The 27,916-nt window shown below is 41.6% G+C and overlaps 1 protein-coding gene across 1 annotated transcript in view; it reads right to left on the reverse strand.

The window, feature by feature from the left end:
- PTPRG (protein tyrosine phosphatase receptor type G) overlaps window positions 1–27,916 on the reverse strand; it is a 395,342-nt gene that overhangs the window by 86,685 nt on the left and 280,741 nt on the right. Inside the window, exons 6-8 of the mRNA XM_033071407.2 lie at window positions 26,481–26,547; window positions 15,164–15,321; window positions 10,649–10,841 (exon numbers count right to left, since the gene is read on the reverse strand). Of these exons, the coding sequence (XP_032927298.1) occupies window positions 10,649–10,841; window positions 15,164–15,321; window positions 26,481–26,547 (418 nt within the window). The remainder of the gene's footprint in view (window positions 1–10,648; window positions 10,842–15,163; window positions 15,322–26,480; window positions 26,548–27,916) is intronic.

A 27,916-nucleotide genomic window follows, 5' to 3' on the forward strand; every position in this document is an offset into this window, starting at 1 on the left:
ACAGCTTATGAATGGGCAAAAAGAGAAATATATATTTTTAAAATAAAGTGAAACATATGGTTTTATTAATTTAACTAAACCTGCTTAGGACACAATGGAATAAAGAAACATTTCATCCAATAATTCAATTTGATGATTTAATTAAAGTGATACATAATAATATAGTGAATGTCTGAAAGGCAAGGAAAAAAAGTGCAATTATTTGACCATCTATAAAACAACTGGCATTTCCCAGAGATGTAATTTTTCTTTCAATACTCTCTGTGCCTTGGATTTTTCAAAGAAGATTAAAAGAATCACAGGCTAAAGGACCTCTACTGATTTTGCAAAATGTGCAGCTGAAGAAGAGATAGAAATGCAGGAAGAGGTTGGGACAGGGAAGTGGAAGTTTAATCAGGACACACTAAAGAGAAATAAGCTTTTCTTTTTCTTTTTTCTTTTTTTTTAAACAAAGCCAGGCTTAATAAGAAGAAAGAAAAAAAAAAAAAAAAAAGAAAGAAAGGAAAAAAAAGCCTGTGAATTCAAGATTTTTTGAGGAAAAAAAAAAACCCCCAAACTAACAACCAGCATTATTCCACACTGAAATAGCATCTTGGCTAATTTTAGAAAATAATATTACTAATGCTCTGTTTAAAATTCAGGTCCTGAGGGATATTGAAATATTGTGGGGGCTTTCAGGATGTCTTTCTGTGGTGTGTGCAATCCTGAGCAGATACCTGCACAGGTCTGGCAGGACACCAAAGTCACTGTGTCCTGGGCTAGCAGCCCCTCGCCAAGACTTGTGGAGACAGAAACCCCAGCAGGGCCAGCCAGGTAGTTCAGAGGCACTGAACAGGCAAGAGCCTTTGCACTACCATGGTCATGCCCCAGTGCAGGCACAGACAAAACAGGGAAAAAAAAACCCCTCACCTTCCTGTCAGGGATGACCTGCACTGGGAGAACCTGGCAAACAAGCCGGCTCCTGCCTTCTGGAGAAGTCCTGCAGAGGCAGAAGCATTGCTGCATCTGGAGGGAGCCCCTGTGACCCAGCTCAGGCAGCCTCAGTGGCTCTCCCAGCTCTTGACTCAAGCTTTTCTCTGCAGATCAGCCTGCTGGGGAAGGCAGGAGCAATCCAGTATCTTGGCCAGCCTCATCTTCCAGGGCTCACTCAAGCCTGGACAAAACCTGTTTGCCACTGGCAGACGAATGCAGCATGCTGATGCAGTCATAAGCACTGGGCAGGCCAGCCATACAGCAGAGAATTATTTTCTTCGTGTTAAAAACATTCCAGTGGGCTGGAACAAACAAAATTAATTTAACAACTCTGCATTCATCTCTCCCATAATTTGATTTGTATTTTGTATTTGGCTACGTAACCTCCATGAGCCTTTCCTAGCTGAAAGCCTGATAAAGCTTAATCCAAAAGCTCCTGGCAGCTCCATTTTAGGGAGTTGAAAGACAAAAAAAGGGGTTTGTTGCTTTGCAAAAATTAATTGCTGATACAAGGACACGCCCATGAATGCAGAAATGGCATGTAAGAAAATAGTGCAGCTTTTTTTAATTAATATTGTTCCTTAAAAGCAGCCTCTTCTGTTCAAAGACAGAAATGCAACACCAGCCAAACTTTCTGGGTTTCATCAGCTTTTTGCATATGCTACCTGTGGTTATGAAAAGACCTATTTAGGGAAACTTTGTGAGAGCACAAGAATTGTATATTCAGTTATGGCTTGTACACTTTCTCTCTGTAAAACAGATCTTCATATGATGAATCTAGTTGCGCTAGGCTCAGCGGGATTTATAAAATCTTCTAAAAATGTTCTAAGTTAGCTTGTCCATGCATAAAAATGTCACCACTTTAAAGGCAGTTATTTCTAGCTGTGCTATGCCCTCCTTTGAAAAATCCCACTCTCTACCTCCTGCTGAATGTCTCAGCAATGCAAAACTGCTGTTCCTCTCCTTGGTGCCGTGGGATACACGTTGTGTGCTGAAGCCCTGACAATTTTCAGCACAGAAAAGCAACGTGACAGTGAGATCCTGAATCCCTTGTGGTGACATGGGCAGAGATGCAATTCTAAGGCAATTCATACATGGAAGGGGAAACATCAGCATCAGGATGTGCCCAAAGCATGTTAGTGGCTCAGAGCTGCTCAGTGGTAACTGAAAGACAGGGACAAGGGTTTTGTCTTGCTCTGGGAGGCAGCTCCTGGCTGTAAGGTGAGAGAGGCCTCACTTCTTTTTCTTACTAGCCTGAATATGCAGGATGATTCATTCAACAGGATGAGTGGCAGGGAGCAGTGTGTCTCCCTTACAAAGCAGGAGCATTTCTTTCAGGCAGCTGGGCATTTCTTTCCCCATGCTCAGTAGAACAGAAATGGAGAGGTCAGTATAGGGATTTCATGTCTTTCTTCACCACAGGGGCAAACAAGTTGGTGGCCAAGTTCTTGGGGAAGAGAGGGTGTTTCCTTCCCCTCTGCCCCAGCCCTGGGAAGGAGTTGAAGGGCCAGTCCTGCAGGACAGATGCACCACTTGCTGCTGTAATGACACCCAGTTCAGCCACAGGCATCCCAGATGATTTCTGAGTGCCTGAAAGCTGTGATCAGTGCCTGTGCTATTGCCAAACACTGCACCAAGTTCATTCAGCCCTGTCACCCCCAGGAACCCAACTGCAGACAAGAAAAAAGCAATGAAAAGGCAAGAAAAATACTTTCAACTACATCCAGACCTATATACACACATATATATATTCCTTCTCATTATTAGAGCCTCACAACATCAAATAAACCCTGAAATGAAAAAAAGATGGGTTATGCTGCAATGGGAAAATTCACACTTGCTTTCCTATGGTGAGGGAAGTGATACAGGGGCAGATTCAGCTACAATGAACTGGTGTGACTCAGTGCAGGTGCTTGGGAAGAGACACCAATCCATAATAAACAAGAGCATGCTTTGGGCTGTCAGATTCAATCCCACAGGGCTGTGCTCCCAAAGGATAACAAATAAACCACAAAGATCATATGCAGAGACAACACAGGCTTTAATACATCAGAAAGTGCTAAGAGGCATACTTATAACATTTCCCCCCTTCTTTTACTAAATGTTTGCAGTTTTTTGGCTTTGCTTTAGTGCACATTGTTGACTTCTCAGAGTGCTTATAAATGACATTATTAATACATAAGGATAATTGCTTTAAAGAGTAGCACACATTTTCCCTTTACCTTTGCCTGCACTTTGCCAGCAGGCATTGGCAGGCTCCAGAGCATGCTGTACACACAAATATTTGTGTTGATCTACTTCAATCCACAGGCAGAATGTAGCTAGGAGACAGACTATTTATCTTCCCTGCTCTTACCTTCCACTATGCTTTAAACAGACAGGGCTGTTTCTTGAGGTGTGAGGGACAGACCCCACACTTATTTTATGAGCCCTATGAAATAACCTCACGAGCAAATGGGCACAGAGGGTGTCTGCACAAGCTGGGGTTTGCCCCTCTGCTGCTGGCCCATTTCCCAAAGTGTACACACAACCAGCATTTGGATTAATACCTGTATGGCTTTGTAGCACCTAAACTTCTATGGCATCACAGCAACAGATCTGTTTTACTGAAAGGTATGGCCTGTGTGTTTGCACCTAAGTATGTCATGTATCTCACAAATACTGTTTCTACAGCTGTGGTCTGAGCTCTCAGCAGTGTAGATCAGCCTTGCACCATCAGATTCCATGCTGGGCTAAACTGATGTCCAACAAGGACCTGCCCCGCAAGTTTTGTGTTTGTACTGCACACATCCACGTGTGCACACAGAGGGTGACTTGTGTTTCAAATGTACACCTGTGCCCTTATTTACACCGTGTGTTTGTGCCACATGTGTGACCACATTCAGTGGCACAAATGGTATCAATGTGTTGGAGTCAGTGAGCCAGGTCTCTCTCTGAAGAATTCAGAGAGAAATCAGAGTGCAGGGATTTAATTAAACCTGTCTCACTGACTCCAACATCAATGAGGAGAAAGAAGGATTTCCTGCCAAAGGACATGTTTGCCATGTTAGCCAAGCTGACCTTCCCAATGTTCTGGTGAGGGCTGTTTTGCCTGGAGAGCACAGGAAGAATATGCCAATAGGGCTGCTAGAGCCTCCCAATACCTGCCTGTGGGATGCCCAAAATCTGATTACGAAAGCAGCTTTCCTTTCATAGTTTCTGGAGGCTTTTTCCAACATAAAGGATGAGCTGCAGGCACTCATGGCTCAAACTAAAATTAGTACTTCTGTGGGCTGAACAGCTGGGCCAGCAGGTAGGCAAGGCAGAAAGGAAATCCCTCCAGGTGTAAATGGAATAAATCATCAAGCTCAGCTCTTCCAGCTTTAGTGGCAGCTGTGAACCCAGACCACACCTACACTTTCACACTGAATTCTTCTTGCACTGTTGGTTTGGACCCTTTATGATGTCTGAAGAAGTGTAAGCAGTGACTTAGTACTTATTAATAAATCTATTGATAAGTTGTTTACTACATTCAGGTTCAGACACATGCACTCCTCACATTACAACCACACAGAAGTCACTACAGCTGTAAAACAGAACCCTGCAGAACAGAGTCACTGCAAGGGAAGCATGAGTTCTATGCCAGGTATAAGTACCACATCTTTTTGCATCTAATTCCCCCTCAAAATGAGTGTTTTTTTAAGGAAAAGCTTAGTGTTCCACCTGACCTGAAACTCTCTGGAAGGCAGAAGTCTGTCCTTTCCTGCTTTAGCAGGACACTCTCCAAGACAACTGCATACTGAGGACCCAGCCAGTGCTGAAGAGCAAGACAGGGCTGAGGTGGAAGGGATGAAATATGCAGAAGGAACACACTGATTTCTAGCTAAAATTTGCATTCAGCAGCCACTTAAAAAGAGACTCTTGCAGCTGTAAGTGAGTACCTTTACTTGGGGCACTAAGGCAGTGCAGATGGGCAGGTGGTCTGCAGTGCAAAGATGCAGGGTAAGCAATGAGCAGGACAGTGTCACCACCTCAAGGGTGACCTTTTGCTCCAAGCCAGGCTGCTACACCAACAGAAGTCCTAATGATGAGACATGAATTCATTTACACAACACCTGATAGGGTGCTGAGCTGATTGAAGGGGAATAGAGTTGGGAAATGATAACTTCCATAGCAAAATGAAATCAAAAAAGCGAAGAGGCAAAGCCCAGTTGCCCAAGGAAACAAGGAAGGAGTTGTTAATCCATGAAATCTTCCAAGATTCTTTCAAAGGACAAAAAGAATCGATGTTTATGGTAAAAGTACCATAAATTAACTTATAAAGGTTCTCGTTTATTTCCATTCCCTGAGATATTTAAAGAAAATAAATAGCTAAATTTTGCTTTAGCCATCCTGAGTTAAATTTTCAATTATGAATCATTTTAAATTTATCTTCTCTGTGTTGTTGTTTTGGACATGTTACAGATTACTATGGACTATTTTAGTAATTTAGGTTTGACTAAAACATAAAATGATATTCTGCAAGAGTAGAACTTCTCTGCCTAAGACTCCTTCTGGACTCCCAGAGAGAACCTGAGGGCATGAAAAGACTGCAAAGTTGTTTTGAGACAGTTTTCATAAAACATGGGCATTTAGAAAGCAAAACCAAATTACTGGGAGTAATAACAGAGGCTGTAAATGAGACAAATAACTTGTTCTCATTCAGAAACACTGCTGCCAATGCTCTAGACTATCTGCCTCAAAGTGTTGATGTCAGTGCACTGGATCTCTGGACCTCTGGATGCTGCTGCATGGGAGGTACACTCCAGTGCTGTGCAGAAAGACAACACCTTTACAGAAGGCTGTAGTCTCATTTCTGACAACCATGAAATGTAAACTGCTTTGCTTGAGCAGTGCCACTGGCCTGAGCCATGCCTCCGGCACAAGACATGCAGGGAGGAAAATCCAAGAATCTTCTATCCATGTTTTAGTGGCATAAAGTCAAAAGGACTTCCAAACTGTGAATTACTATCACATAACAAAAACAGTAATGAAATTGAGGAGCAGTAAGGAAAATCATCACCTGTACAGTACTAGAGAAATGTCCCAGCTGTTAATTTAGTCCAAAGCTTAGTTTTGGTGGAGTGAATTTATGACTGCTCATTATTCAAGTTAGTCTAGGATCATAATTACAGATGGTACTCGGAGGCGAAATCCCACTGATGGGAAACAGCATCATTTGAGACTCCAGCAAAGAGTAATCAGACACCTTTGGGAAAGTAATCAGGCATCTGTGAAAGAAAACTCTGATGTCAAGAGCCCCTCACATGGGATGCTTGTTTAAGTGTTGTAAGGCAAGCAGCACATTTAATGAGATAGAAAGGTTAAAGGGTCCTTCTGAGTGTTAAAAAAAAGCCTAAAGAAACAACATTTGATGTAATCAACAGCAAAATAAAATGGGCAACTATTGTTTCACATGGGGTACTTCCTGAAACAAGGAAATGAAACACCTTTTCCTCCTGAGTTTCCATGCCCACACCTTTACTAAAGCAGGTAATGTTTTGTAAATATAGCTCTGCTTGATGGGACAACTTGTGAAAGTAGTAAGGATTCCCTGCAGATCCAGATCCTTGAACTGGATGGACTTTATTGTAAGAATTCTGTTTGTCCCTGAAGAGCAACCTACACTATTAAAGCAATAAATAATTAGCAATCCCTCTACCAGAGCTGCTTGAAAGCAGCCCAGGAGCTGCAGGAGCACAATGTATGATGTGACAGAGCAACAGAGTCCTGAGACACAGAGGACAGGCCAGAGAAGAAAGGAGGCAATTTTAACAGAGATTGTCTTGTCCAAAAAGTCAGACACTGCCACAGTCACTGATAATTACAGTAACTGATTAATGCTTTATGAATGCATTCTTGCCTTAGAAGGTCTGTAAAAAGAACCTCTAACTTTTCAAAACTTTACATAAATTAGTATTGCAACATGGGTGAGTCCTTTTGTTAAAAGATGATCTGCCTGATTTAACAGTATGATCCACTGTATAGCTTGGATCTCTGAAAGTTTCATCTTCTTAAAAAGTATTACTGTACAAGGGTTTATTATCAACTCAACAGTTACTACAATTACATAGCTGAACAGTATTTAACCTGGATGGTGTATTTCAGAAATAAGATCTTTAAACATCATCTGTATGGTTTTTAAAATAGCTCCAGGGTCAACTTAAAAATTAAGCTCAGCTCATGGGCTCTGATTCAGCAAAGGCCTTATGCATATGCTTTTATTCCAAGCATACAAGCAGTCCTCAAGAGAACTGTTTTAAATCAGCTTTTGCCAATAGGAGGAAGCAATGAGATAATGGAATAAAGCAAAACTCTTCTTGTTAAACTCTGACACAAAAGAAATTCTGGAGTTTTCAGTTGTAGGTGAAAAATTAGTTCTATTTCAAATTAGCTAAAGTATTTCACCATCTTGTATTCTGATGATTGAAAACAATGCCCATCTCTTCATTGCATCTTTCAAATTAAAACAAGAGGAGGGAGAGGAGAGTAACTGCAAAGCAAAAGGCTGGTAACACTCATACTGGTTAACAAACTGGATCCAAATGCACCGACCTAAAACAGCCTTTCCCAGAAGGCGTTTTGTTTATCAAATGCCACCACTTTTGGGGCTTTGCTAAGGAAATACTCAGAGGACTGGTATAGAGTGAGAAAGTTTTCCTCCAGTGTATCTGCAGGTTACACTACTGGTCACAGTTCTGTGACCTGAGATAGCTTTGATAGCTGAGAGAAAAGACAGTTTGATCCCAAACTGTTCAGGAAGATGTATTTGCCAATGGTCCACTGCTTTGTGTTGATCTGAAATTCCCTATTCATCAGGGAATTCTAAAAATTATTTTGAACATTATGCAAATTGTTCTGGGCACATTTTCCTCCAAAATAAGAAAGGCTTACATAATGAATGCTGCAGTGTTTTCCAGATTAGCAATACTGCCCACAGATTTAATGGAGTGTGACAGAGGAAACAAATCGCAAAAATTCACACCGACAAACATACCCGAACTTACCCTGCAGAGCTGAAGACCATCACAAACCATATCACCTTGCAGCAAGCAAAAGACACATTTTCGTGACCATGCCTTTTTCTACAGCACACAAATCAGGAACAGGGAGGGCAGACAAGAGTCAACATGTGACAGCCATTGGTCACATTGCCTAATGCAATGTGGAAAGCATTGAGGTGAAACCGGGAGGCACACAGAAGAATCTGCATAAAATAAATTTGTTATGCTAATCTTACACTCTTCTATACCTGTATGCAAGACTGTCTGGCTGGAAAGCACTCCATTCACTCGGTTCCTCAATACTTTTGCATGACTGACACTGCATAATATGGTACTATATTTACTAGCTGAATAAACAACAGGTTTTGCTTTCACTCAAGTATTATGACTTCAACTCATTTTATTTATATGTCACTAGTTCAGAATGTGCAGTGGACCAGGCACATCATCACTGTTCACCTTTGTCAAAAAAGGGGCCAGGAACATCCTGTATTTCTGGAACAGCTATATCTCATCCCTGTAACCTTTGGAGGATATACTACAGACCATTTTGTGCTAGCAACACTGCGCCAACCTATTTATCGTAAGCTCATGAAAAACATGCACCTATTTTCAAAGTCCTTTGGTGCCCAGCAAAGCACAACCCAGAAAGGGACAAGCTAACAGAGCTGGTGCAAAACAGCTGGCTGCCCAGCCATTAGCCTCCTAGAGCAAAAGCTGAGGGGAGGAAGAAATCCCCAACTCCAGCCTCGTTCCTGCCGTTAGATGCCATGCTGAATGTTGACAGACCATGGAAAGGCATGTCCCCTCTTGAGGGTATCTCTTGTCCCAAATTCAAATTTCCAGTCAGGCACAAACACAGAGCATTACTCTACTTGAACATGATGGCAGAGGACCCATAGAGAACCTGCTCAGGAAAGCATTCCCCAAGAACCAAACCACGTAAACATGGACTCATGGTTGTGCTGGTCCCGTGCTCCTGTGGACTGGGTCACCTCATGGCAACTAAGCCACATGTGCTTGGTTCTTAAAGATCAACGTCATGGTGAATCTTTGTGGTTATTCAAGGTGTTCTTCTGGTCTTGACAGTTCCAAATTCAAGTTCAGCCCATTAACTATAGACCTTAGTGTTTGTAATGCTCTGAGAAAATTGTGGGTTTCAGTTATTTACTGTGGTAGTGAAAATCACCCCAAGATTCTTTATAGTCTTAAAAACAATCCAGCCATGTGAAGAATATGCAAGTGTGTGGCCAAAGCAGTTAAATCTCCTTGAATGTTATATCAGAGGTACCTTGGCTGCACTCAAAATAAAAACTAGTCAGTTTTGTCACTTTCAACATAATGTAACTCATTAACTTTCATCACTGTTCTGGGTAAATAATATGTACAGAGGATATAACTGAAGAAATTACTGACACATGTTGCTGTTACAACACTGATTGAAAACTACAGTCCAGAGCATCCGAGCGTAGCAGGGTTTCTTCATTCCTAAGATCTCCTTCTCACTTCTGATGTAAATTCTCTGTCCCAAGGCTGCCTTGTACATGAGGTTTGTGTACATGTATATTACATATATAAATAAGCATGCTCAGAGAATAATGAGCCCTGAGAAATATACTCTCCCAGCACTCTCTTGGGAAGGTGAGGTTGCTGAACGCAGCTGTTTTCATGATTCACACCCTCTAAAACCTGCACTTTCTGTGCCTGGCCAGGTGAAAATGCCAGGTAAAAAAGGGAACCCTGTAAATCTGCTTAGCTGTTTCCTTCTGACAAACTGCCCCTCCCTTCTTTACCTCTGCTGGTTAAGCACCAAGCACTTCGCAAGACTGAAGACTGGAAAGTACATGTGATTTCTTCTACCTATAAATAACACCAGTCAATAAAATAAAGGCAAATAAAAGTAGTAAATGATATTTATTTCTAGTCTTATTTTATCCAGAACACATTTCTCAGAATTTCTGATGCACTCCTCTAGCCAAGGCTGCCTGTGCCAGTGCGACAGGAACCTCCCTCCACCCCCCTCTCTCCAGCTCATTATCCAGTGTCTGACAGAAGCAAGCGCCAGCTGCTCTACAAAAAGGCACATGAAACACTTCAGCAAGACATTAGAAAATCACCTGCCTAAAAGGAAGAGATTATTTTCCTCCCGTCACCATTACCAACAGACTGATACAAACGTTGAATTAAAAGGTTGACAGTTCTTTAGAAGTCTTGTTACTGGAGAAATGAAACCCATAACCACATCTGGATACTCTATTTCCATTCAAACATCCAATGCCTCAGTGCTAATGGGGCTGAATTTTTATCTCTGACCTTGGCCCTTTGGTTTTCTCTTTTTGTCTGGCACCTCCACAGCCCTACAGCCAGTTGGCAAAAACAGGGATATTGTCAGTTTGAGATTCACATTGTGTGGCTTTGAGACCCACACATTCTAAGGCTGTATGGTCATGACACCTTGTGACAGCGAGTTCTATAGGTATTTGCAGCATAAGCAGAATTAGTTAATTTATTGACACTTACCAAAAAGGAATGTCTGCATAACCTGCATTATTTCTTTGGTAGCTCACAGCTGTTCTTGACAACATTTGGTGACAAAGTAGACAGAAAAAAATTTCTCTTATTAGTCAAGTATAAAATTCTAAAGTATAATCTACCTTTGGAAGCTTCTGTGCCGAGTGGGTTTTCCAAGATGTCTGTCATATCTTGGTTCCAAGCATCCTTCACAGCAGACTTGGATACCTTCCTGTTGTTCAGGCGTTGCTGTGGTCGGAAGTTGTTCCTCAGATACTCCACAGATTTGACATGGTCTTGCTGCTCAGTGGTGAAGATGGAGTAAAATGCCTCCAGCTGATCGCAGCCATCATGGCAGGGGAGAGAAGGGACATTAATTAGAAAAACAATGTGGTGAAATCCGGGCGGCTGATAAGACAACAAAATGGAAGGAAGTAAAATGTTGATGCCAAGACTGATAAAACTACATGGGAAATCAGACTGCCCGCTGAAATTATTGCCAACCACCTTATCTCTGCACAGGGCTTGTCCTGCCCACCATGGGAGAAGGCCTTCTAGAACCTATGGACATCTGTCATTGGCAAAGAAACATTTGTCCTTAAGATCCCTTTTGTGTGTGCCACAGCCCTGCCAAACCCTCCCCACCGCTGGCACCGTTTTGTTTCCCGGTATTGCGTCAAAAAGCGCTTCCAGGTCATTGCCCACCAAGAGTTTCTCCTGGATAAGGCAACACTTCCTTATCTCTGAATACCTTACGAAGTTTAGCTGCCAGGCTAAGCTTCACAGACAGCTCGTGCAGCACTTTTAGGCACAGCTAGCATATACTCCTCTGGGAATAAGTTTCTTCTGTTGGATTCAGATCTGAGCTATTTATAAGAAAACTTATTAACCTGTAAGAAAGAACTGTAATTGGAAAACTTTTCTGTTACTTTGTCTCTTAGTGTTTCTTAGGAAAAAAGAATTCTAGCAAACTAAGGTGAAAATATTTTCAGCTAATATTTTTCTCCCAGCTATCAAAGTAGGTACAGCATTTACTGTTATCTTGTTATTAAGGACAAAAACTAAAATTAGCTATGTTGCTGCTGGAAAGACTGAGCAAGAGAGAGCAAAGAAGGAATAAGTCCTGATATTGTTTGCATCACATCAGTTACACACATTGATAGAATGGATTTTGGGAGCACAGAATCTAGCCCAGGACTTCTAAAAGAGACTTGAGTAACATTCACAGCTTAATGACAGGTCACTGAAACCTACACACTTTTCATTAAATGTGCCTGCTCTAAAAGCTCTGGAGAAGCATGTGAGCCCCAAACCTTAAAACTGGAAGAATTACCACTGCAACCTCAGTTGATAAAGCTGATAAAAATAATCAAAGAAGTGTGTAACAGAGCAGTTAAGCATCCTCCACTGACTCATGAGGCACCCACTACCTTATTTAATTTCCCTTCAAACCAGTAATCTGAGCCTCCTTCAGCAGGGGAAGAGCAGGGGACGAGCAGGGAGGGGTGACCATCGATGACCAGGTCCTGGGGCAGGCAGGGAGCTCAGGTGCCACTTCCAGAGCTCAGGAACCATTTCCAGAGCTCAGGTGCCACTTCCAGAGCTCAGGAACCATTTCCAGAGCTCAGGAGCCACTCCCAGAGCTCAGGAACCATTTCCAGAGCTCAGGAGCCACTCCCAGAGCTCAGGAACCATTTCCAGAGCTCAGGTGTTGCTTCCAGAGCTCAGGTGTTGCTTCCAGGCCTGCAGGTGTGGATGCTGGGATTTGAATTGTACTTTTTTTTCTGCATATTATAGGAATGGCTTATTCCCAGGCTCTCTACACAATTCTGTTTCTGATTCTTTCAAAGAAACATCTTGAAAATTTTCAAAAAGAATTTCCTAATTATTAGCAGGACTCCCTCAAAAGCATAGGAGGATGGATTAAAAATGGGGTAAAAGGACTGACATATTTTTGTCTTAATAAAAACCCCCACAACAAATGATCCTGCTACGCCTTTCTATAAAAGCACAGATCAAAACTCTTGTGCTTATTTACATATCTTTTGCACTTCATGCACTGGAAGCAGTTTTGATGAAGCCAGATAACAGGGCTTAAGGTGACTTTACAAAAACGCAAGAACTTGGGTAGTAACTCCTTCTCTGAAGTCAAGTCTCTAGGCTTAGACATCTGTGACATTAATTGAATTTTTAAACTTTCAGAGAGAACTTTTAAAATATTTTCTTCTGCTATGCTACCTTGGGGAGATATAATTGCATTTTAACAACTGCCAATTCAAACATGATTTTTAACCTTCCACTTTTTATGTGTTCAAGTATACATAAGCCATTTCAACCTCACTTGCACTATAAAAATATTATCTATGACAAACGAGAAATTAATTTATCTACAGCTGACAGAAAAAAAGTAATATTCTAAGATCTGCAGTCAAGTAGCTACATTCATGCTCTTCAAGGAGTACAAGAGCTCCTGTTCAGAAGAAGAAATTAAAATCTCTTGTAAGACTATTGTAGATACAGGGAAACCTGATCTAAAGCTCTGAGTCATGCAATTACAAACCATTAAAGCCTGATGTGTAGTTTTCTAAGGGTTGGATATACAAATGGCAATTAAAAATACTGAAACTGTTATAAGCACAATGAGCTACTCTGAGGTATGCATTACGAGAGATAATGCCATGCTTTGGGTCATTGAATGCACTTAGCTTTACAATGCATCCGCAGGGTGACACAGCTTGTCCTGGTTTGTTGTCTAATTATCAGGGAAGATGATGATGATGGAGGACTGTGAATAAAATAGAGAAGCCTCCACAAATGGATCACTTCACTACTGTCCTTTTTCCAGCAAGGTATTTTGCACAAAAGCACGAATTTAATTGGAACAGCAACAAAGCTTAAACAATATCACTTGTCGTCCCCTGGGATTACAGGCTGCTTCATGGGGATTGCGATAAAGAAGGCTAAACTGTGGCAATGGATTATGTTACACTGTTTCTGTTAGAGGAACAAATAATAATCATAGCAGAGGCAGGGTGGCAGGCTCTTGAAGCACACACATCTAGAGCCACCGCAGAGGGGGAATACTATTATTTATTCCACATGTGTTGTAGTATCAATGAAAGTCTGTCTACACACAGAATTCCCAGCCCTTCCACCACACACATGCACAGAGCAGCACAATGCCAAATTTTAAAGGCTTGATTTGGAACAGTTACTTCTGTACAGCACAGGAAAGGAGCTGTGCCAGGATAAAGCACCTTTTTACTGACAGCCGAAATTGATATTTACTGTTTTATTTGCATTTATTAAAAAAGAAAAAAAGAAGTCGTGACCCACCTGATGTGCACACAGGGTATAAAACTGAGCATGGGCCAGGCCTTGCAGCCACCAAATAATAAACAGTAAACTTATTGATGTAGTGAAAAGCTACAAGGGATTGCAAGTATCCTGCAGGCAAGGACAGAATTCAAAATGATCTCGACAATCAAAGAAATAGCCTGAAAAAAACAAGGGGTCTGATTCAAACGGGACCATGTGCAGAGTCCCAGGCTCCAGCCAGAACTGGGGGCTGCCTGGGGGCACAGTGTGCTCAGCACTGCCAGAGAGCTCCAGGGAAAGCCTCCAGCAAAAGGGTTCCTGCTGACCAGGAGCTGAACACGGGCACTACCGTCACACTTGTGAAACAGGAAGGTAACAGCAGGATGGGTGGCTGGGGACAGGAATCCTGACATGGCCCTCAGCCTCTCAGGGCCTCAGCTGAAGCACTGCAGCTGATCTTGAACACAGACTGTCAAAAGGAGATGAAAGAATCTATGGGAGAAGCAATGAGATCTAGAAAACAGGAAAAAAAGCCTGGAGCAGGGGTATGGCAAGTGCCTTCTGTACTTGTGAAACCTTAGAGTACAACATCTGTCAGTCAGGATCACCCAGTGAACAGTTCATGTGCACTTTACAGAATTAGTAATGTAAAAGGTTTGTTTGCAGTGGCTTAGGACAGAAGAATAACAGGCAAGACTAAGTCCAGCAGGTTGGTTTCTAAAGACCACAGTCTTACAATGTCAGAATACACTGAGTTGGCAAACATTTGACTTCATCTAGACATTGCTTTATCAGGATAACTCTTCAAACTCCAGACATTGTGTCTATTTGCATTAAAAGCTGCTATGTGCTAATTTTAAAGATTTGTGCACCAGCTCGCTGAGCATATAATGGCAGCTTTACTGTGTTATAAAAACAGTTAAGCATGGAGAATTAATGGAAAGATGTCTTTTCTAATGTAATTAGTTCAAATTACTAAATCTGAGCAGAACTGAAATCACTCACTTTACTTTGAAAAGAAAGTTTCAATTAAAAAGAATAAAAGGGAACTCTATGTAACTATTTACACCATAGCTTAATTTAATCTTAACAAAAACAATACGAAATAAATCACTGAAAGGAAACTGGGTTTCATGTTGTACTGTCTTCTCAAGACGGATGGCTCCTGTTCAGAAACAATATTAATAAGAGAATAAAAAAAAAAAATAAAAAAATCACCGACACTTCCTTTTTTGTCAACAGAAACATTTGTGTTCTCCAAATTAAACCGGCAGGTTTTGGAAACACTGTGTTAAGGAGGGCAAATGAAGAGATGGGCTTCACTGAGAACACAAACACACCTGATGGTAAGAGATGGGCACAGGCTTGCGAAAGACGATCCACTCCACGATCTCGCTGCAGGGAGGAGTAGTCAGGGAACCTGTGTAGCGGTAGTAGCTCCCCAGCGATGTTGGCAGGAGTTCCCTCAACACAAAGGGATCCAGAAAGGTCTCCTTCTCTGCAGGGAAGATTGACAAGCAGGATTACACTTTTTTTAATGTGTCTTTAAAACAGACATCACACTGCTAGGCAGCCTAACAAGGTGTAATGGCAACAACATATTTTATCATATATGGAACGAGAAATGGAAACCCTCGGTAAGAGCTGGTGGGTGCTTTATTAAAAGAGCAGCCAAAATGTTAGTCAGCCCCATCCCAAACACACACCCTCTTAATCTGAACGTGTGCAGGTGTGAAACACACTTGTTACCCCACTGGTTTATGTCAGTAGAGAAATCATGCTGTAGGTATTTGGTTCCAGCACTCAGTACATGGCTCTCCAGCTGGATGGCAGCAAGACAGGACCTGGTGGGACACAGCCAGGCCCAGGGGTTCTGTTTGCTGCTGCCTGATCAAAGAACACTGGGCAGTGTATCTGTCCCATCTCTGCCAGAGGAGGAAAGGGATGCAGGAGCAGAGTCACACCATAGTGGATTGCTGAGATGGAGGAGGTAGAGCCAGGATGCTCAGCCAAACTTCTCTGGGAGCTGCCAGGCAGCAGGGGCACAGGACACTGCTGAAGTTCAACACAGTGCTCAAAGCAACATCCAAGCAGTGCTTGCTCAGGCCTGCCTGCACCCACCCTGCTGGCACTGCCAGGGTGCTGCCAGAGACAGACAGCACTGCATCACAAATAGGTCTCAGGTAAAACTGCTGCCCCTTCTCCCAAATCCAAGTCCTTCCCAGAGTTCAACAGCCTGGGGAAAAACCTTTTTTCCTCTGAGAATCCCCCTGGACAGCCTGAAATACAGACCTAAACACTGGAAGCATTCACCTGCAAGTAACAGTGACAAGCTGGTAATATTTAACACCGTGAAGAAAAATAAATAAACAAAAGGAGGGAAGAGCTGCAGGCAAGGCAATTTCCCTGCTATCCCTGAGCATTTATCCTCTGCAATTCACATTGAGTTGGAGGCTGAAGCGCCCTCTCAGCCTGTGCAGAGGTGCTCACTGCCTCGGGCAGGCTGACACAGGGGCTCTCCCAAACATCTCTATTCCTTACTTTCAATATTCTGCATGCCTCAGACAGGAGTCCACACTTGGGCAGAGGGAACTCTTTTCTCTGTCTCACCAGAGCTGCTGAGCAAACCCCCTGCCACCCCCTCCCCACCCCAACAGAAGGGAGAAGCAGGTGGGCTGGTGATTGACACACACGTCTTCCAAATAGGATGGAGTCTGCAGAATTCACTTCCACAGCATCCCACAGTCTTCTAGAAGTCTTGATCAAATCAGGAGTTGCCTAAACCTCTTAGCAGCAGTCTGATAATCAGGGGATTTTTTTAACTCCACTGCTGCTGCACGATGCCAATGATACATACACTTCAGTTATCTTCTATTTTCTGCACAATATCAACAAGGTCTGTGATGTTTTCATCACTTTTAGCATCCCATAATATGAATAATTCTATTAAAGTCAAGGCAATACTGCAACCTCTTGGTGATCAATTCCTTCCCTTCTAACCCAAGAAGATTTTGATCACATCTGCATCTCCAAAAAGGAAATAAACAAATAATAATCCACATTTTGTCCTTGTCATAGCATATCTCTGTGAGAAAAAGTGTACTTAAATAATAAATACTAAAATATACGTGACTGGCCAAAGTTCAAAGATATTCTAATCAAGAAGTCATAATCACAGCAAAAGGTCGCATTTGATTTGATTGGCTCATTTTAATGCAGAAAAACTTGGTTAGAAAAACAAGAAATTCAGTCACAGGATTTGATTTCCAAACCCAGTACACAAACCTTGACACTGGATTTCTATTTCAGAGCTGTCTCTCTGCATCAGCACACAGTGGGCACAGAGGAAACCCAAAGAGCGTTTGAATACACCAACATCCCCTGCATTAACACCCAATGACTACACATGAAACAGCTGGGGGGCAGAGGAACATTTTGAAAAGTGATTTTCTCTCGAATTTAAGAAAAAAATGTTGCAGTTATAATTAACAATTTAACTATTTCTAACTTTTGTAACCTTTTTATTACAATGATGGAATCACTTAAGATGCTGGATAAAGGCTCTCTGCAAACCCACAAATAAGGCATCCCTTTATCAAAGGATGGCAGGAGAAGGAAGCTCATTTTACACTTTCAAGGATTTTTGTGCCATATGCTGACAATATTATATTTTAATAATTAATTGTTCATCAAAGGAAAAGATGAAGAACAGGGATGCTAAATTCAAAGTTATTCAAATTGCAAAAATGAATAATGCATAACTTTTATATTAAATACACACTGTATTAAGTAGTCTACATTTCATCCAACTCTGTCTTTCATTTTTAAACATTTTGAACTACAATATGAATAATCAAGTAAAGGAAGCTTATTTAGACAGAGAAATACCTTATTTGAATGCAAACTGGAAGTATCTGACTATGATTAATTTTTGGTTATCAATTAGGGATAGTGCTTTTTCTTAAGCACTTGGGAAGTCATAGTCAGCTGTGAAAAAGTATCTCTCAAGGAAAAAGTAGCTTTGCTAATACTCAGTTTAAGTAGGGCAGGGTGTACTCGATCTAATTTTTCATGGCTACAAGCAACGCTCTAAGTTTCCATTAATGAATGCCAAAGATTAAAATAAAAAAATACATATAATTGGATTAAAATGACTACTAAAATAGATGATAATCAATTGATTATGCTTTAATAATGTACCACTTTTGAAAACATATCATTCTTTTGTATTGCTCGCCATCTAGATGCATGGTGCAGAGTTTTAGAAATCAGAGCCACAAAGATCTTCACATGAAGCTTAAAGAAAAAGGCACTTCAAAACTCCAGTGCCTGCCTGCCATATCCTTCAGGAGCATATGAAACAGTAAATGCCGTGAAATTAAAGTTCCTAAGAGCTTGAGACAGTTTGGAAAATAGCATTTTGAAGTCATATCATTTTAAAGATTTCAAGGTTAACTCGGTTATTGTTGTTGGTGGTAAACTGTAAGAGAATAATTTCCAGGCTAAGCAAGAACATTCACTGATTATCATAGAAATATTATATTTATATATATATAAATACATGCACATGTATGTATGTATATGTATGTATATATATATATAGTTCCTACTAAATGAAAAAGAACAAGGTTGGAAATAAATAATTCTTCACTGGCTTTTATTACCAGCCCCCATTTCTCATTTACAGTTCTTGGGATGGGCATGAACTGTGTCCAGGGGGCTGGGAACTGAGTGCAGTGAGGAGTTTCTAGGAGGAAGAAAGTGGAAAAGGCTGGAAACTACATGATTGATGAGACAGCATTTGCTGACAGGTACTAGGAAATAACTGGCAGACAAAAGCAATAAAAAACAGCAAAGCAAATGTGTTCACCTGCAAACACCTGTGAATCACTGCAATCAATGCTGCAAAACTGGCCCGTGAGCCACCCACTCGCTCATAACCCAGAGCCCTGCAATGCTCTCTGCTGCTGCTCCTCATCCTCCTCCCATCTCAGCACCTGAGCACTCAAACACAAATATAAACAACCAGGAAAGCAGAGCCCCAGAGATCCTGACACAGAAGACAGGCCCTCGAAATACAGAGCATTCCCCCGGGAAACACAACAACCTGCTGCTGCTGCCACCAGTGCTCCCAGGTGATGCAGCCAAGAGCAGTATCCAAAACATGGCCCCACTAATGCAGCTTTATGCACAGGCAACAAACAGCAAGGCTTTGTTTACAGCACCAATGCTCAGAAAAACACGTTCACTCTAATGCCTCAAAAGAAAAAATAGCAAGCACCACAGATTCATTGTTGACCATTAAGACAATGAATGTGGCATTTAGAATACTAAGTGTTCCACAGTATGAAAGAACAATATTGTATTTCAACTCTTACATTCACAAAAAAACAATTAACTGAGCCAGCTGGTAACATATTTGACCTTCTGATACAACATTCACATCTGCCTCTTGGTCTGTCTCTGACAACAGCAACATGAAAAGTTCACACCCAGCACATTCTTTGTTTGGGCTGAGAAATCTCCCCAGCATTTTGCATGGGACAAAGGGCCATTTTCTGTAGGACCTGACCCAGAGGCAGAGCAACTGCACACATGCTTTAAAAGCTTGACCTATCTACACTCTTTGTCAGGTCATCACCACTAGGTCTGAACTAATACTAAATTGTGCACAATAATTTACTGAGCAGAGGAAAAAATCAGATCTCAAACCAGATACCTGCAGTGGATCTCCACCAACTACTGCAGTTTTCACGAGCTGGTGCCAACAAATATTATAGTGAAAGGACCATCAGTTGAACATTTTGCCTTCAAGGACTGACTTGCTAAAAATACAGTCTGTAAATCATTGGATAAAGATAGACCTGAATTTTAACCAAATCACTGGAGTAAGTAAGAGGCTTCTTGAAATATGCAGGTAAAAGACACACAACTATCTGTGATCAAAACTCTTTTAAATCTAACTGGAACTTGGATTGGACATCACAAGAAAATAACTATATGCCAAGTCCATTTATATCTCATGGAATGCTTTGGGACTTTCATCATGATTTTCTGTAAGAAAACAGGAACTTGGCTGCATTGAAAACAGTATCTTAAAATGAGCTTATTTCCAAAATTAACGTATGTGCAGTGCCTGATAGGTACCCAGCTACACTTTGAATAACTGAAATCTGCAATAGCAAAATGAAGAGCTTTGAAAGTCTCCCAAATTTGTTAAACAATGTTATTGCCAATTTCATTTTCACAATGAGCCAAGACATTCTAAAGTTTCTGCATTCAAACTTTTAAAAAGCAAACACACAAAAATAATCAAAAGGACACCATGTTGCACACCCACTGAGCCAGAACTTCCCAGATAAAGCAGGCAGCAAAGCATAGCCAAGGACCACTCATGGGGGTGATTTTAAAGATGAGACTACAAATGTTATATATTACTTTAACTGAAAAGATCATCAGATGAGAGCTTGCTGTGTAAATCCTGCAGGAAGGGCAGTATCTGACAGTCCTCTGTACTCAGGGTAATTCTTGTCATTTATTGTGCAATTATTTTTCTCACTTTTATTTATTTTTTTTTTTAAAAGAGCCTCTGCTAAGCAATGTAAGGAGCTGTAAGGACACAGAAAGCACAGCATGGCAGGGAGGAGGGGAGTGAGATAATAACACAGCCCTGCAGACTAATTTAATCTGAGAGGTACAAAAAACCAGGAGGAAGGAATAAAAAAGACAAGTCTCTTATTCACAAAAAACCATTTCCATGCCACGTGTTGGTCTCAGGCTTAATTTTTCTCACTCCCTTTCCTTGAAACAGCTTAGAAGGAAAAGGTTTAGCCACAGAGAAGAGGTCTTAACTCTTTAAAAAAGGAAAATGTTATTCTGAACCTTTCATGCTTAAGCAGTGCTGATGCAAAGCAGCTGTTGGCATTCTAGACTGGGATGAGACTTCTCCAGGTTTCATAAAACCTAAGCTGAGGCAGAGGTGCATGAGGCTGGACAGTCAAGAAATACAGAATAAGCACCAGTGATAGGAGAAACTATGACAAAGTTTAGAGGAGAGGAGGATCCCTGGACTCTGGCAGAGGCCAAAGTGAAGCAGAAGTGCCCAGAGGAGCATGGATTGTTCACATCTGCTCCAGCAGAGCCAGAGCAAACCCACTGGTTCTAAGACTTCTCTATCCCTCATTTGTCAGTGAATATCCCCAAAACCCACCAGCACAGCTCTCAACTCCCTGCAGACGATTTGTTCACATTCAGCAGCAGCTTTAAATCTTAACTGTTACAAGTGCAATCCTTTTTGTTAGTTTGAATTAGTGCAATCTGTTAATTCTCTGTCAGCTTGCTGGTCTTTACTCAGCCATGACCGGCACTGCTTTCTGCAGAGCAGACAGGTGAAGGACCAGAGATTTCCAACACTTCCACCATTTATTCCTTTCAGTGATACAGACCCCTGCAGCTATGCACAGAGCTGCCCTACATAAAGGTGTGAACTTATCACCTCTGCTCTCATCTTCATTTCCCACTTCCCTCCTCCTCCCCTTTGCTCCACAGCAATCGTGTCCTGGCCCTTTCACAGGGCTACTCTGACTGTGAACACAAGAACAGATCAGAAAACAAAAGAATATATCCAGCTCATCCCTGAGGAAAAAGAAATGCTCCTCCACATTTCCTTCTCAGCTTAACATATGGTGCTGCTCTCCCTTTGATGGCCCTTCCTTGTTCCAAATTGAGCTGCTGCTTTCTTCAAAGTTTACTTTCAAAGATGAGGTCCCACGGTATCACATCTCACCTTCACCCCTCTCCCCCACCCTTCCTCTCTACAACCCCCTGATATTTGGTGTAGAAGGCAAACAGCTTGTCAGGTAGTATTATGGTCGAACTTCAAAACAAAAGAAACAACGTGTCATGGTGCTAATGGTGTTTTCTTGTTATTATACCTTCTGGTGTGATAGATCCACAGGGTAACTAACACTGTCTAGATTGCTTCTTTTTTAGTGCTGATTTATTTTAACAGGTTATTCACTGATTTTTCACCTAGGACAACTGGAGAGATGTGCAACATATTTATTCTCTATCCTTTTCATTATCAAAACAGTTGTTTCCACTCTATTTTGGCAAGTTCTCCCCAGTAAGACCAGAAATTTTAGTAATCACTTGCCTGACCACTTCTGGCCCATCTCAAGGGAAATCCAAGAATACACTCTGCTCCATGCTGAGTTCCAGTTACAGCTTATTAAGATTTTTTTTCCAACCTCCCTTTTAAATAAACGAAGGTTCCTCTCCTCCCCTCACCCCACCTCATGTTCACAAACAAGCAACAGATGACATTGATTCACTTTGTACCTAAGCTTTTGATCTGGTAGCACTTTGATTTTCAGAGCTCACTTTTGACAAGGAAGGGAATAAGAGCCCCGTTTTTGTGACATTGAACCTTTTCTGCTCTGGTAATTTATTTGTGCTCCAATAATAATTTTCTGCTGATCAGTGTAGATTCTTGATGACAGCCAAAGAGAACAGGACAGAGTGACAAAAACATGGTTTCCATCATCCCAAAGTCTTTTCCAGGGCCCTGGGTAGTGTGGGCTGCTGTCCCCTCTGACAGCACTTTGCCTGCACAGTAAAACAGGACAGTGGTTCTGTGCAGGGCACCCCTGCCAGGCTGGGAAAAGGTGAATGGCACACAGCCTCCAGCACTGGGTGCTGCCCCAGGACTGACATCAGGGAAGAAGGCTCATTATAATGCCTTCCAGGCAGCTGGTAAAAACAAGGAAAAGGCTTCTCTAAGAGGCTTACATACAAAACAGTACCAAAAAGGGCAAACCAAAGGCAGCAAAGGTGGGAAAAGCAATGTTTCTGTGCAATAGCTCCATCCTGCCAGGTGCTCCTCTGAGACCTTGCTGGAACGTGTGGCAGGCAAAACCTTTCATAACCATTCTAATGCAAATCAACTGTATAACACATAACCTGGTATTTCACAGTCCTCTATTCCCACAAGGGCACAATCATTCCCTCTGAGGCCTCGCCAGCCTCCTCAGCCCTTGCACAATGCAGCTCCTGCCCTGCAATCCTCAGCATCACAAAGGATGAGGAGCAGAGAGGGGCTCAGGGCAGGGCACTCAGCTGAGCACATGGGCAGCAAAACAGGCAGAAGAGTCAGATGTGCAGCACCAAGACTGCAATCTGTGGTGCAATCACAGCCAGGCACCAGTGACTTTTTACCTATGATCCAGCTTCAATGAACAACACACATCATCCGTCCTGCCAGTGCCAGCACTGCTGAAAACCCTTCCCACCAGCTTTCAGGATGAGAAGAGCATTTGTAGAGGAGCTAAAAAAGACCCCCAGCAATCAGAGCTGAAAGACACTGGCAAGCCAGCACCAGAAAATCCAAATCCCACCTGCTTGTACCCCATCCTTCTCCAGGGAGTGCTGCCCACTCCCAGCTGTCAGTCCTGGCTGGGCTCTGTGATGCTCTCCCCGTGCCCTGGGGCAGGGAAGGCAGGAGTGAGAAGAGCAGGCGCCTGGCTGGCAGGAGGTGTGACAAATCCTTGGCAGAGCACAAAACCAAGAGCAATTTAAAAAGCAGCACCAAGCATTTGACAGCCCCTGTAAGAGCCTCCTCGGCGTTCCTGTGCTGCTCTTTGACGGCAGACGCAGGAACTGGGGAGAGCTGTGGGAACGTCCTGTTCAGCAGAAGAACATGGGGCAAACCCCAAAGCATCACATAGATCCAGACATCATTTGGCAGTTTGGTACGCCATGGCTTCCCTTCCAGCTAAGAAACTTTATATGGTTGCTCGTCTAAAATTAAGTTTAATGTGGCCATTAAGATTCTACAAAATTATGCCTGGAGATGAGGAAACAAAACCAACTAAGTAGCAACTAAGCCTGTATTGATTTTTATGTGTATGTTTCTCTATCATTGTTACTAAGCTGGTGACACTGTGAAGGGCACAATTATTTATGTTCCATCAAATTAGTAAGTAATTCAAATCCCTGATGAAATATCAAGCAAAAATTGCTTTCACTTCTACAGAAAGTACTTCTGACTTTGGAAATGTTAGCATAACCCTGGAAGGGCAATGTAAGAATACAAAAACTTCACAGAAAAAAAGAAAAAGGATACCAAAAAAATTTGAAAAACCCTCAGCTCATCATTCATGAGTACCATCTCTCTATCCACCTGAGTGTTACCAGATGTGTCCTCACTATGGGGACAGGACAGTGGGGTGCAAAGTGGGGTCCCCATACAGGACCAGGCCTTCCAGTAAATGACAAAATGAGGATGATGAGTGTTTGTGTGGGTGTGGCATTCCCATGCTGAAAGCTGAGTGTGAGGAAGAAGTGACTGTGCAGCGCAGCATAGGAAACATGTTCTGCCAGATGGACAGAGAGGGACAAAAAACCTCAACGTTTGTACATTGTATACGTGTGTATTCTTAATTTTTACATTATGTGTATGTGCCTCTGTATTGTGACAAACACCTAAAACCAGCATGGTAATGGAAATGTTATAAAATGCCAAGAAACTTAAGGTTTCAATTTTGCCTTCTTTTGTTGGATTCCTACTTGATCCAACTGCTCTATTCAAAAGCCACAAGAGTTTTCCACTGTATTTCAGGCAAAAAGCCCATCTTGCCTTAGGGTCCCAGTTGAATGCAGAGAAATGGAAGGCAGGAAGGAGCTTTTCAGATAAATTCACAAAACTGTGCTCGTGTAAGATGTAAGTAAATCACATCAAGAAAAGAAATGTGAGAATCTGGAATAAAACCCTCACATCTTTACTATTATTGTGTATAATAGCATTAAAAGAGAGATATGATATGAGAATTCTTCACTGAAGCGTTCTATCAATATTTAAGTTAAAGAGAATGATCTCTTTCAACAACTGCTTTGCAGGAGGAAATTCCTTTACTCTAACCACCAAAAGAGCCTTAGAAAAGGCCTTTAATCAGGGCCTTTGAAACAGGAAGGAAAGCATGATTTTCCTCTTTTTCTTCCTTAATGTTTTGAAAAGGAAACAAGCTATTGAAATATATCAAGTGATTTCCTCTACTTGAAACACTAGCAGACTTCTGTGCATTGTGTGCAAAACAAAAATAAACGCCTTTTATCCACCCAGATTCTGCTGTGGGTAAGACAGCACAGAGATGGACTGATCATTATGTGGTCAGGGAATCACAGCCTCGGGACCGAGTCATATCCTACCCAAACAATTAATTTTGGGAATGGAATAATCCTTAGGAGACACTGGTGTGATTATCCATGAGTGGCTGTTTTGTCTGCAAGGAGTAAGAGAGGAAAACCTGATGAGGTGGCTAAAACTGTGTGCTTGCAAGGGGTTGGGAGTCTTGGAAGAGAAAGCAGGTAAAGAACAAAACTAAAAAGAGATCCCAGTCCAGTTAAATGGCAGCTTGGCTGCAGTGTCAAATGACACAGACATTGAAAGAAAACCCTGCAGCCTAAGCATCCCAGCTTTGCTTTTGCTGGCCTGTTTTGCTATCCAGAGGCAGCGAGGTAATAACTTCTATTTTTGTGGAACACCACACCAGTTTTTCAGCTCAGTGTGTTGTTTTTATTTCACGGCAGAACACTGCAATTTATAAGCAGCAAAACCTAAGGAAAATTCTCTAAATGAAGGACTTTATGGCATGTTATCCTTTAACCCGTTTTTCACTGTGTTTGGATTTATTGGCCTTCCCAGTTGCGAAGTTAAATGATTCTGAAAGGAGAACAATTAATCCAAGATCCTATTTGTTTTAATCTAACACTGTCAACTAGTTTTAGGTTTGCAGTCAAGAGAAAAAAGTGTCTGTTAAGCTCTACAGCACTAGCTAATGTCTAAAGACAATCCTCAGAAAAGGTGCAAAGATGTTTTATCACAGCACTATAGATGGAACAGAGATTTATTATTGTACCGAGCACCATTCCAGCAGATGCCTTTTGAATTACAATGAGATTATTAAAACTTTACAAATCATTATTTTAAAACCTGACAAGAGTACTTTGGGAACCGGAGCATCTTGATGTCATTGCTGATGATGCATTACCTGTGGTAAGGCTTCAGGAAAATTCCCAAGTAAAAAATTGGTTATAAAAGTATAAAATATATTAATATTTATTTTAGTACCTGCTATAAGTTCAAGGATAATAGGTATATACATCAGAACGGCTGAATGATGGTATTTATGCCAGCATTAGAAAGATGTACATCTGCTGCAAAGTTTAATTATTTTTCATAGATAGTTAATTTTTTGTTTCATTATCAGTTCCCTAAATTTGAAAGACAATTTATTTACAAATAGAAACTTGAGAAAGGTGTATTTTTAGAGCAAACAGAAGATAAATAACAGAGTGAAGTATCCAGGCTGCCTTCGAAGTTCTAATATGAATGATAGATTGCAGCAGGTTGTGATTGATAACTTATGCATTTTGGAGCACTGACTGAAAAGAAACAAATTGTTTACTGTTCACCCCAAACCATTCTCAGGTAACAAATGACTCTGATCTTTACCAATCAAATAATGGCTGTGATGCCCTTAAACATCAGGGAATGAGGAATGTGTGGGCTCACTTGTCCTTCCAGGGGTGACCTGATCCCTTAAGGACAATACTTCTGCCCCTCTCCCCAACAAGTAGAAAGTTTAAGCAGGTACTTACCATGATGTACAACGCCCTTCAACCCATGGATAATGGGATCCAGTGCTGAATTGTCCCTCGGACTGACCTACATGTAAAGGATACAGGATTGGTTACATCTACTCTGGTGTTATGCAGAACAGTTACAGTTTAATCTTCTAACAAGAAGAGAAAAAAGATGTTACCTAACAAGCTGCTTAGTTCTCATATTTACAATGGATATTCAACAAATGCCAAAAGGACATGGTGTCACAATATAAAGTGAGGAAGGTTAAAAAAAACCCCATGTCCTCTTCATTCTTTAAAAAATGAACCACATTATCAGCCCTGCAAAACCTAAAAACACAGAGCTCAGTTTTCTCCATCTACTCCTGCTTTCACAGAGAACTGCTGTGATAAACAGAAATCATCTCAGACCAGTTCATCCCTTACCAACACAGCCCTAAATCTGGTGCTGCCAGTGCAGTCAGTGAAGCTGGACCCCTTTCAGCCCTAATGGAGCTGGGCCTTGGCATCTCATTGCTATTCATCTTTTAAAATTTATTTAATTTAGTGTCACTGGGACAAAGGAAAGGCAAGAAAAGCTCTGTGAGAGGATCTAGAAAAAAGTCATCAATTTTTGACAGTGGAATTGCCTGCCCTGCCAGAACAAAACCTGTAGCATTCCTTCCATCATTCAGAAATTGCCCATGTCCTCCACAACAGTGAGATCCAGCACCAGAGAGAGGAGGCAAAGGCAGCAGGAAGGATTAACCCTGTTGAGCTCCACGACTTCCAAATTAAACCCATCATTTCAGCCACTTACTTGCACATAGCCTAGGAACTTAACACCAATAATGCAATTTTTTTTTAAACCTTTCACCTCTTTGGAGGTATTGTAGGAATAACTCACAATTTCTGTGAACATGTTCCATTATTTAAGATACTTCCCAATTTACTTTTGGGAGATAAGTACTGCCATGTATCATGGGGTACATTCTTCCTTTTATTTCCCACCAGTCAGCTTCAGAACTTGGGCAGTGTTGATAATTTCTGGATGGACAGCTCCTAATGGGCAACACCTCAGATGCAAAAGAGCTGCTCTGTATTTTACTACCTGCTGATGACCTCAATGTCATGAGGAAAACCAGAGTTTAATCACATTATGGCTGTGTATTAATGCCTTTGGAAAAGAGTGGAAACAAAAGACGAAAACCTGAGAAAGGACCCTGTGCCCAGCAGAGAACACACTGATCTATGAAGGGCAGAATCAGCTTGGAGCTGTTCCTAGGAAAACATCACAGACCACAGCACAAAATGTGCTGCAAAAATATCACAAATTTTAATATCCTGACATGAAAATTGGAATCCACTGCCCAAGTTTCACCAGCACAAACACCTCTCATCATGTCCTTCCTCCCCATAACTAATTAGGAATCTTAGAAATCTCATTATCTTCTCAGCCAACTGCATTGAGA

This window comes from Catharus ustulatus, chromosome 13 (genome assembly GCF_009819885.2).
Source record: "Catharus ustulatus isolate bCatUst1 chromosome 13, bCatUst1.pri.v2, whole genome shotgun sequence".
NCBI lineage: Eukaryota > Metazoa > Chordata > Aves > Passeriformes > Turdidae > Catharus > Catharus ustulatus.